Raw genomic sequence first — 11,384 nt, 5'->3', positions numbered from 1 at the left:
GACTTACATACAAGACACTCCTGGATGGCAGCAGGACAGCTTTAGAGATCTGTGCTGCCTCCCATCCTGAAGCTGCTTTCAAACTAATTTTCTGACTCTTTGCTTACCGTGTGTGCAAATGGACTGTTTTCCTTGGTGGGTTCCCAGATACTCTCCGGGATGTTTGGGTTCTCAGGGACACCTGCTCCTCTGCCAGGCACCGTGACCTTGGTTGGTCACCTGGCCTTCAGGATTCAGGCAGCGGCCTACACCTTTAAGTAACCAGGTAGGGGACCTGTCACACTATAGCAGGTACCATCACTGTCCCCATTTTGCGAGTGAGGAAATGGAGGCTCCAAGAGGATGAGAAACATGCCCAGGAATTCACTTATGGGCTGGTGTCACCTCATACTCACGTGGTTAGCCAGCATAGGCTCAGCTTGCACCTGGCCTCTCCTCCGCCCCAGCACTTATGCCTGGCTGGGCATCCTCTCACAAGCTGAACCCCTCATCTCTCAACTGAGTGCCCACCCACTTCCCACCCTGATTACCTGTGTGGATCCTTGGGTCAGGGGAACCATGTCCTGGGGGTGTTTTTGAGTCCCCAGCCCCAATGCTTAAGCAAAAGGAAATGAAATAAAATGAAATAAAAATCTTGCTTAAACCAAGATGTCTGTCTGGTGCCTGACTTCTCCACTGCTACTAGATCTCAGGCGAGTGACTTGCCCTCTCTGAGCTTCAATTTCCTTATCTGTAAAACAGGATAATGATACCTAGTATGCCACATTCAAGACTGCTGCAAACATTGAAATGGGGACACAGGAGAAATGCAGGACTTCAATAAATGTTGCTTCTCTTTATTCCCAGGTGTTCCGAAGATCTCAGTTCGGTGTGTGTTCATGTGCATGCGTATATGTGTGTGGTGTGTGAGTGTCCCCAAACAACTCCCCAGATGCCTTCTAAGCCTGTGACACTGGTGTTGAGGGAGAGAGTGTCCATCCCTGGAACCCTGTGCTCAGCAGGGGGACAGTCAGAGACTTGAGCATCCAACCCCCTCTTCCTGCCAACTCTGTTCTCAGGGACTCACAAAGTCAAGCAAGTTATTGAATTCAGCATATACTGAATTTTATTTATTGCCACTCAGGAGGGTGGGGGCCTGCTGAAAGACAGGGTCAGGGCCCACCCCCTGCACCCCCAGCCCAAAAGCCCAGGCCAAGAAGGACACAGGCTTCAATGGCTCTCATGTGTTGCAGACAACATGGTGTTGAGATCTTGCATGGTGGAGGGTGACACTGGTCCCTGAAGGGAGATGGAGGAGGAGGCAGAGCTGGGAACAAAGGGTTAAAGGGTGCGACGTAAGAGAGCTCTCCATTCCCACCGCGGAGATAGCCAGACCCCAGCAGAGGCCCAAACTGACTCACAAACACACAGCCCCATCCCTTCCCCTCCCAAAGGACTACCTTTTCAAGCAATTCCAGGAAGCTGGACTCATAGGAGGAATTTGTCAGAAAAGACTCCTTCAGCTTCAGTTGCAAAATCATACCTGGCCCTGCGGATCCAGAAGTATGGCTTAGGATCCGGCAGTCAGGGCTGATTTCCCCGGAGACGCAGTACCTTCCTGCCCATGCTCCCGAGCACAGTTCCTCTTTCCCAGCAGTGCCCCTCCAAAGCCTCTTGGAAGCTCAGGACTGGGGTGTCTCTGTCTCTCTCAGGGACCATGGAGCCCCACTCCCTTTCTCTGGCCTCTTCACGCCACAGGGACCCAGGAGTCCTGCCCTCTAGCCCTCACCTGTTCCATGTGAGCTGCCAAGGAGGGTCAAGAGGAGGACAAGGGGCAGCCCAGACCCCATAGTGGCCACCGCACTCCTGGGATGGAGGAGACACTAAAGTCCCAGTGGCCTCTCCTTGCCAGGCCTGCTTTCTACACCCCACTCAAGCCTTAGCATAAGTGTTTGAGGGGAAGTGGGAGGGGGAATCTGGTCAACTGAATTTTCCAGTTCTCCCAGTAAGAGAGGACCCAGGAGAAGACCATTCACTCTGCTCTCGGGGAAAATAGAAGGAGATTCCCTCTCTTCACTCTGTGTCCCACCCCTACCCTGTGTCTCCAGGTTTGAGGGAGTGAGTGCTGGTCCTACAGACAGAGAAATGAAGAGGGAAGCAGGGACCAGGGAGGCGTCCCTCCTGCAGGTGTCTGGACCCCACCCATGCCCGGACCTCCCAAGGCTCTTTAGAGATTAATTATTAACTGCAGTTAATTTTCATCATTCTTGACACCGAAGGACTCAGGAATGTGGGCCCAAAAGGGAGGGGTGGATTAAGCCAAGTTTCTTCCAGAACCCAGGTGTCCTGTTGCCTCAGCTTTTTTTTTAAAGACTAGTCAAGTGCACCCAGTGAGCACTCCGGCCTGGACAGGAGGTCTTGAGGGAGGACATGAACTTTGGACCCAGTGGGATGGCCAACTCTTCTATGGTTTTTCTTTTTTCAACAGTTCAGCTGACCCTACTGGGGACTTCTGACACAGTATCCCCAGGTCTCCTCTCTGTCTCTGGAGGTCTCCCCTCCGTCTCTGGAAGTCTCCCCTCCGTCTCTGGAAGTCTCCCCTCCATCTCTGGAGGTCTCCCCTCTGTCTCTGGAGGTCTCCTCTCTGTCTCTGGAGGTCTCCCCTCCGTCTCTGGAAGTCTCCCCACTGTCTCTGGAAGTCTCCCCACTGTCTCTGGAGTTCTCCCCGGTTTCTGGAAGTCTCACACTGTTTCTGAAAGTCTTCTCACTATCTCTGCAACTGTCCCCACTATCTCTGGAAGTCTCCCCACCACCTTTGGGAGTGTCTCAACAGCTTCTTCAACCTCTGGGAGTTTTCCCCGCAGTCCTCACCCTTTAGCTCCAACTGTTTCTAGGAGCACTTCAGGAACAGTCTCCACATCATCAGGTGATATTTCTGTTGCTCAACCCACCTCTGGAGAACTCTTCAGCTCGGTCTGTAGCTCTGGGGTGGGGCTTCCTGCAAGCCTGGCAGTTTCCCAGAACCTCATTGGAAGCAGCTCCCTTGCCTTTGTGGCTATACAAGGGCCTCTCTTTCTGTTTTCCAATTCATCACCTTTTTCTGTCATGATTACTGCCTTTTGTATCCTAAGACTTTTTTGCTTACTTCAAGGTCATGAAAATATTCTCCACTGCATTCTTCCAGAAACGTTATTATTTTAGCTTTTGAACTTAAGCCTATTATCCATCTCAAGTTAATTTCTGTGTATGGAGTGGGGTGGAAGTCAAGATTCAATTTTTTCTTCTTATGAATATCCAGAACCATTGTTTCCAAGGATTCTCCCCTGTCCCCGCCATTGAACAGTGAGCACCTGTTCTGAAATTTGAGTGACTGTATTTGTGTGGGTTTGTCGGTCAGTGTTTATTATTTTTCTTATTTTTATTTTTTATTTTTTGAGATGGAGTTTCACTCTTGTTGCACAGGCTGGAGTGCAATGGTGCGATCTCGGCTCACTGCAACCTCTGCCTCCCAGGTTCAAGTAATTCTCCTGCCTCAGCCTCCTGAGTAGCTGGGATTACAGGCGCCCGCCACCACATCCAGGTAACTTTTTTGTAGTTTTAGTAGAGACGGGATTTTACCATGTTGGCTAGGCTGTTGTCGAACTCCTGACGTCAGGTGATCCACCTGTCTTGGCCTCCCAAACTGCTGGGATTACAGGTGTGAGCCACTGCACCTGGCCTATCGGTCAGTTCTTACTCCAGGGCCACAGTGTTTAAGGACTACAGCTTTGCAGCAAGTCTTGAGATGTTATAATGTAAGTTCTCCTTTTTTTTTTTTAAGAGACTGTCTTGGTTATTCTCAGTCTTGATTTTCATAACATCAGTTCATCAATTTATTCCAAAAGCTTGCTAGGGTCTTGTCTTTGGGTGCATTTGATGTGACTTCTGCTTTGCTCCTGCTTGAATCTCTTCTGTTTTTTCCCTCTGCCCTCTTAGGACCTACCTCCTCCAGTGCTCCTGGAACTGCTCCAACTGTGCCTGGGACTTCAGCACTGAGTGTTGCTGTCTTAGGGGGTTCCACTGCCACCATGGCTGGAGTGGCCACCACGTCCCCTGGGCTCAGCATCCTGGCCGGTTAAGGCACTGCTCTAGGCATTACAGTAAAAGGTTGGTGGGCCTGTTCGATCTCATTCCCCTGCAGCCACCCCTGGCTCCTTGGGAGGAGTTCAGGGATAGTCAATAGCGCCTGCTTTCAACTGTGTTTTAAATCTGTCTGAGGATGTGTCTGTAGCTCAAAGGCGTTTTGGCGGCCTCTGGTCAGACCAACTGCCAGATGTCTGTTACCTGGCTGCTTTCTCGAAAGGTTTTCATCTTTCTTCCTCATGATCTAATCTCTCTGTCCAGTGCGAGAGGCATTCCCTCCAGAGATCACCCCTCCTTCCTCCATCTTCCTCCTCCTCTCTCTTTCATTCCTAGAAGGGGAGCTTGAGGAATACCCCACAGGAAGTCTGAGGGCAGGAAACGAATGGAAGGAAGACAGGAGAGCAGGCTCTGGTTCCCCTTAAGAACAAGAATCAGGGTGGAGTGGTGGGGAGAACTGGGGCTAGGAGAAAAGAGAGTGCCTACTGAGGACCCTCCCAGTGCAGAGGCATCACAGACCCAGGGATGCAGACAATAGGGCTTGAGAAAGTCAGTGAGGTGGGGACCTCAGTGATGAGTCTGGGACTGACAGATGTGTCCACAGGGAAGAGACAACTGAGACTTGGATTGAAGCTCTTTAAACCCCCACCCCCACCCCTGCTGAGATTCTGCTTCCAAGCTGATAGGAGAAAACACCAGAGAGATAAGGTCTCAGAGTCAGAGACATCAGTCACAGAAAGAAAGATGGAAAGTCGGAGGGCAGTCGGGGTCTGGGGGGCTGGAGGCATCACCTGCCTCAGTCACTGGCCCTGTCTTTGTGCCCCAGGTCTGAAACCCCAGAAGGACTCTATCGCAGACTGGGCCATTGTGTTGATCACTCTCACTTTGGTGACAGCAATTGTCAACCTAATGTATGGTATCAAGAAGGTGAGCAACGCTGTGGTCCAATGTGTGGGATCCCTGTGCCAGTGGGGCTGGGACCTGGTGCCCCAGGATTCAGAGAACAGGGCTTTGGGGAGGGGAATGACAGCTTGCAGGGCTTGTTGCAGGGAGGGGAAAGAGAGCCGTTGTCTCAGTGGCTGAGAAAAACACTGTTCTGGCAGGGACGGGGCATTGGGGCCACTGAAAGAGGTGGGGGAGTGCTGGAGGCTGACTGGCGCATGGAAGCACTCAACTCAGCTCTAGGCAATGAAGGACCAGCTCTGTGGAGCCACATTCACTTGGGTTTGAATCCTTGTGCAAGTTACTTAACCTCTCTGTGCTCCGGATTCTTCATTAATAATAATACTTAAATAATAATACTTACATCGCACTGATTATGTGCTAGGTGCTGTACATATTCTAGTTCACAGCAAGTCAGTGATATAGGAAATACTACTCCTCATTTTACAGATGACGTAATTGAGTCTTGGATAAATGAGAATGATGGCATCCATCTCAAAGGGTGGTTGGGAGGATCAAATAAGCTTATGCAGAGGGAGCACTAATGGTGCTTGGCATGTATTATAGTGCTCAATATACAGCCTTATTCATTATTATTGCTGTTTTTGCTCAAAGAGGAATGCTGAGTGCCTGGGTTGCCAAGAGGAAGCAGCAGTTCACAGGAAGAGCTGGACTGAGCAGCAGGTTCTCGGGCCCCTTGATTGACCCATCATACCCTTCCCTTATCTCACAGGCCTGCCAGTTACAGAGGGAGTGGCTGTAGCTCCGTGTGACTGTGGCTCTCTGTGGGGTGTGGCTGTGGCTCCGTGACCCCTTACAGCTGCCACCATGAGGCGGAGGCCGCCAGTCAGCGCTACTCTGTCAAATGAAAGGTGGGGCAGGGGCAGCTGAGCGCCTACCCTTTGGCCTTCCTTCTTCGTCTCCCAAATAGTCTCATTCCCAGACTCCCCTATCCCATTCACCCTAGCCAGAACCTTTTTCTGTAGGTAGATTCCTGGGGTCACTGGCCCCCAGGTCTCTTCCACCCACAGCATAAGGAGGAGTCCACTGTCAGTCACAAGATTCTGTTCTCTGCCCTGCCGCCAACCATGCAGACTACGGGAAGGTGCCCAGCTTCTCCGAGGACAGTTTTCTCATCGGTGGAAGGAAGGACCAGGGCTAAGTGGCCTGCAGGCACCTTCCAGCCCTCACAGAGCCCAGGTCTGGACAGCTGGAATCCCTGCTCCTCACCCTGTCTTCCTAGTCCCACCCTCCTCCCTGACGATCAGAGAAGCTCTTTAGCTGAGGACAGTCTGCTCATGGCTTCCCTTCTCACCTTCCTCCACAGGGAGACCCCGCAGGCTGGCTCTTGAGCCCCCAAGGCCCTCCGATTCTTTCCCCTCAGGGCAGGTGCAGAACCCTTCTCTGTGGTGCCCCCTCAGTCCTCTCCAGGAGGGTGGTGAACAAGTTATTGCTAAATAAAATGGCACTTCCTCCACTTGTCTTGCAGACGCTGTGGGTTTGCCCAAGTGCATAGGCTTTTGTGTCATGTGGGCCTGGAAGGGCCAAGCCAGGTCTCTGCCACTTAAGAGGGCAAGTCATTCCCTGATCCGAGGCTCATTTATCCTCGTCTGTAAAGTGAGGGGTGACAGGTGATGACTCATAGGTGAGGTGCTTAGTACATTCTTCAGTACATAGAAATGCCCAAACATTGGTAGTTGGCAGGGTTGTTTTGTGACTGGTCTTTCAGCCTCCAGCTCAGACGAAGCAACATAGACTGACTGTAAGAGACTGTTCTGGGCCTCCACCTACCTCCAGGTTTCTCCACCCCAGACACCAGGGTCCTTGGGGTGGAGTTGTAGCTAAGAGAGAAGGGAAAGGGGTGTTCGTTCACAAACACTGGTTAGTGCTTATTCTAAAGCCGAGATCCTCAACTTCAGCACAATTGGTGTCCTGGGCTGGGTAATTCTTTGTTGTGGAGACTGCTCCAGGCATTACAGGATGTCCTATAGCATCTCTGGCCTCTACCCCCTAGATGCCAGTAGCATCCCACTCCGAATTGCAACAAAAATGTCTCCAGAAATTTCCAAATGTTTCTTGGTGTGGGCAAAATTGCTCCTCCCTGTACAGAACCACTGTTCTAGAGGCTTGGGTCCCTGGGGAAAGGGTAGGGAAGGGGACCAGTGAAAAGGGGGACTGTCAGTCAGCTGAGTCCACATACAGTTGCAGAGGACAGCCTGTCTCTGCCTTAGTTTCTCCATCCTGCAGGATACATTGCCTGAGAGGTAGGCTGCCCAGTTCTGAGTAGTCAGTCTTTGACCTGACTCCATGGAGCCTCATTAATCTCCCATTAATCACATTGATAAGCAGTTGGCCTCCTCTTCCCACCTATTCCAGCCCTGCCCAGGGCTTAGGGATAAGTCACACCAAGTAAGGAGAGGAACCCACGTGTCCAGTTCTCTAGTCTTCTCATGAGCCCAAATGCCCTGAGGGCCTGGCCTCCTGCTCTCAAGTCCTGGACTTCTCTACGATCTTTGCCTGCTCCCACTTCCCTCAGAAAGGCATCCTCTGGCCCTGGCTTCCACTCCATCCAGGTGGAGTGGAAACATTTATTGATTGCCTACTGTGTGCCAGACACTGTCCCAGGCTCTGACGACACAGTAGGGATCCAAGGTGCTTACTTTCCATCCATGGAGACCCACAGTGGGCGGAAAGGGGTTGTGACTTATCTGTGCTAGAGACCCAGGGAGTCCATCCTCCCCTACTCCAGCCCCAGGTACTGTCACTGGGGAGACAAGTGAGTCTCTGAGCTAATACTTGCATTAGGCAAGAACTGAGGAAGGGAAGGGGGAGCTCCGGGGTGCTCCTAAAAATGAGACGTCTGCATTTCTGTATAGGAGTGAATGGGGACTTCGAGGCAAAGAGACAGCCACTGAGCTGAGGTGGGAGGGAAGAGGTAGAGTGAAAGTAGAAGCCCCTGTATGTCGAGCATCTCTTGGCCAAAGATCTTGGCCTCGGTCCCTCTGGGTGGCCTGACCTGTGTCCCTGGTGAGGGGTGTGACATCTGTCCCTGTGGTTCTGTGTCTTATTTCTGTCACTACGTCTGCACTCTCCACATATTGTTGTATGACCACCGAACATCACGAAGCACCTGTCTCTGCAGCGAGGGTCATTCAGGGGCTTTCTCTCGCCTTTGCTCTTTCACCTGATCCTCGTGGGCAGCTCCACCCAAGGTGGCAAGAATGACCATGTGTGAATAAGGGGTGTGGAAGCTGGGCTGACGCGGGAGAGGTAGGAGGGTGAGTGTGAAGCTGGACACGGATCAGAATGTGAACCCCACCCGGTCCTGCTCCCAGCCAGAGTTCAGTCCTTCTAGAACCGGGCCATCTGCTCCCCAATTCCCCAGAGCCCTGGAGGCACCACCCTCACTTCTCTCCACTGGGGCTGGCTCAGGTGCCTGCTCCTTTCTGGTTCCTCTGCCCTGCCCCCAGATCCCACCCCTCGGCAGGCACCCACGTGCCTGGCTCCATGACGCAGCAGCTGCAGTCTCCTCTTATCAGGGCTCCCCTGTGGGTTGGGGTGGCTCCATTTGTTTAAGACTTAGTCCTGAGGAGCCCCAGCCCCCATGACGTCAAGATTGGCTCCATATAAGGTGAGGGGTGCGCAGCCCATGGTCCCCAAGCTACACCCAGCTCCGACATGGCCCAGATGGTCCACAGCCTCTGCTCCACCTTTGGCCTCCAGTGCTGCCTCCTCTTCCTTCTAGCTTCTTGGGAGGCAGGTAAGATGCCCACAGTGGGTACAGAAGACAGAAACGGCTTGTTTCTTAGTGCTCATAGGGTTGGACAACAAATAGAAAGGAATGAAGGGAGTGGGCACAGGGCTGCTACAGACAGTTGTCTAGAGTGTTCTCTGCTCAAGTTTGCTGGCTAAGGGACATGTAGTAGGAGATGAAATCCAGCCTGTGCTCTGCTCTTTAAAACATGGCTCACAGGGCTGCACCCATCCAGAGGGGGTTTCAAGTTTGCATAAAGACACTGTAGAGGGTGGCAGCCCTGTGTGGTGGGGGTAGGCACCTGACATTCGTTGAACACCAACTCCAGCTCCGTGCACGGAATTCACAGCTGCTCATGGTGTTTTCTTAATTCACAGCTGCTCATGGTGCTTTCTTTCTTCTTCTTCTTCTTTTTCTTTTTTTTTCTTTTTTTGAGATGGAGTCTCGCTCTGTCGCCTAGGCTGGAGTGCAGTGGCGCAATCTTGGTTCACTGCAGCCTCCGCCTCCCGGGTTCAAGCGATTCTCCTGCCTCAGCCTCCTGGGTAACTGGGATTACAGGCACCTGCCACCATGCCTGGCTAATTTTTTGTATTTTTAGTAGACAGGATTTCATCATGTTGGCCAGGCTGGTCTCAAATGCTTGGCCTCAAGTGATTTGCCTGCCTCGGCCTCCCAAAGTGCTAGTATTACAAGTGTAAGCCATCGCGCCCAGAGACTCATCTCATCTCAGCATCCCCTGAGGTGGCTAATAATATCCCATCTTACAGTTGAGGAGAGTGGACTCAGAGTGATTGTGCCCCATATCTCACAGCTAGAGGGAGGTAAGCAGGGATTCTACCTCCACTGCCCCTGCCCTGGGGGACAGGTGAAACTTCTCTCTTGAGAGCTCTGTTTTGTGCAGACCTAGTTTCCAGTCCTGACTCTGACCCATTTGGCTACTCTGGCCTTCCACACCATCTGTAAAATGGGCTGGATGCTGCTGCCTGGCTGTACCAATGTTTGTTGCCTACAGAGCATTTACACGGCACCAGGTGTTGCTCTAGGGACTTCATCCACGTTTACTCATTTAATCCACGTGGCAACTCAGAAAAGTGTGTATCAAAGGCTCTGTCCCTGTCTTACAGTTGGAAAACATCTCAGGGCTTTGATGAGAAAATGAGTATGGACAAGTTTGACGAACAAAGCAAACCTTAAAGATAAGATGAAATTGTGAAATTAGTTCACTTAGTCAAGAAATGGACTGCAACTGAACCCAGGGAGCAGAGATGCTAAACACAGGGGCAGTGTGGAGGGCCTGGGCAATTTGGAGGAGGGTCTCCACAAGGCAGATGTACAACAGCAGATTCAGAGACACCGTCTACCCACTGGACAGTCATCCAAGGACAGAGCCATCCACAGTAACGGTGCTGATGATCTGGAACTGGGGCTGGGACAGTTGTGAGTCTGGAAGTCTCCTCCAAGCAGTACTGGGGGCAGGGCAGGCAGGCAGCACCTTCTCCTTCCAGTAGTGCAGACAGAGGGTGATGTTAGAGGCAGTGCCCCTTCCCTGAGCGCAGGCAGGTTGTGGCCAAGGGCGGAGGCAGGGGCAGGTGGTGGTGAATGGCGGGGACTGAGGAATCTTGGAGCTGCCTCTGAAAGATATCAGCAGTGCGTCCTGTCTGTGCCCTGACTTGATGTCTGTCTCCCCTACCTTGAGGGTCTGGAGACAGAGGCACCAGAGCTGCCCAACACCTCCTGGCCCCATCTCACCTGCCTTTCCTTCCCCTTCCCCTCAGGCGGATTGCCCGCCGACTGCGCTCTCCTCCTTCCATCTTGCAGCTTAAGGAAGAGGAACCTGCAGGGGGCGGAAGGGAATCCACTCCATATACAGTAGCTCTGAGATTTGCTTCAGGGCAGAGATCTGAATTCCTGAGATTTCAATGGTGCCATGTGGGCGTGGTCTCGGAGAGGAGATAGGCGTGGCAGGGCGGGATGGAGGCAGGGGTGGGGAGGACAAGGGGAGCTGGCTGCTCCCATTCTGCAGATTTTGAAGACAAGAGCGAGTAGGTGACAGGTGGGGATGGCTTGAGGCTGGGCTTGGGTTGTGATGAGGCCGGGTGGAACTGGAGTGGAATCAGGGCTAGTCCATGGCTGTGCCCAGCAGAGAGAGAGGCCTGGGCAGGATGGGAAGAGGGACAACTGGGATGGATGAAGCCCTTTAGTCTATCATTCTGGTGAGGGGGCCCTGACATTTGTCCACAGGACCAGTCAATACGCAGACAGATAACTAGATCCTGGAACCCCAGAGTCTGCATCATGCAGTCACAGAACCACGGGTACAGTCTAGATTAAATCATCAGAGGGAGGCACAGGTGCAGTCTAGATTAAATCATCCGAGGGCGCACAGGTGCAGTCTAGATTAAATCATCCGAGGGAGCACAGGTGCAGTCTAGATTAAAGCAGCCGAGGGAGCACAGGTGCAGTCTAGATTAAATAATCAGAGGGAGGCACAGATGCAATTTAGATTAAATCACCCGAGGGCGCACAGGTGCAGTCTAGATTAAATAATCAGAGGGAGCACAGGTGCAGTCTAGATTAAATCAGCCGAGGG

At 52.3% G+C, this 11,384-nt stretch overlaps 2 protein-coding genes across 2 annotated transcripts in view; one reads left to right on the top strand and one right to left on the bottom strand.

Annotated features, from left to right (window-relative positions):
* Positions 1-1,079: 1,079 nt before the first annotated feature.
* Positions 1,080-1,909, bottom strand: SFTA2 (surfactant associated 2). Its single transcript, XM_011944995.1, has 3 exons — positions 1,769-1,909; positions 1,440-1,528; positions 1,080-1,306 (listed from the first exon to the last, which is right to left on the bottom strand). The coding sequence occupies exons 1-3, from the start codon at positions 1,827-1,829 to the stop codon at positions 1,220-1,222; spliced, it is 237 nt and encodes a 78-aa protein (XP_011800385.1). The 5' UTR covers positions 1,830-1,909; the 3' UTR covers positions 1,080-1,219.
* Positions 1,910-8,718: 6,809 nt separating this feature from the next.
* DPCR1 (diffuse panbronchiolitis critical region 1) overlaps positions 8,719-11,384 on the top strand; it is a 12,284-nt gene continuing 9,618 nt past the window's right edge. The window contains exon 1 of the mRNA XM_011945065.1: positions 8,719-8,800. Coding sequence (XP_011800455.1) covers positions 8,719-8,800 — 82 coding nt within the window. The remainder of the gene's footprint in view (positions 8,801-11,384) is intronic.

This window comes from Colobus angolensis, unplaced genomic scaffold (genome assembly GCF_000951035.1).
Source record: "Colobus angolensis palliatus isolate OR3802 unplaced genomic scaffold, Cang.pa_1.0 Scaffold238, whole genome shotgun sequence".
NCBI classification, from domain to species: domain Eukaryota; kingdom Metazoa; phylum Chordata; class Mammalia; order Primates; family Cercopithecidae; genus Colobus; species Colobus angolensis.
This window is presented reverse-complemented; position numbering and strand designations above follow the sequence as displayed.

Bases quoted from the DNA above. Each gene is read 5' to 3' on its own strand.
- SFTA2 (XM_011944995.1), bottom strand. From the start codon at position 1,829: ATGGGGTCTGGGCTGCCCCTTGTCCTCCTCTTGACCCTCCTTGGCAGC. The intron at 1,529-1,768 runs GTGAGGGCTAGA...CTGGATCCGCAG, and splicing joins TGGCAGCTCACATGGAACAG to GGCCAGGTATGATTTTGCAA. The intron at 1,307-1,439 runs GTAGTCCTTTGG...CTTTGTTCCCAG, and splicing joins TCCTGGAATTGCTTGAAAAG to CTCTGCCTCCTCCTCCATCT.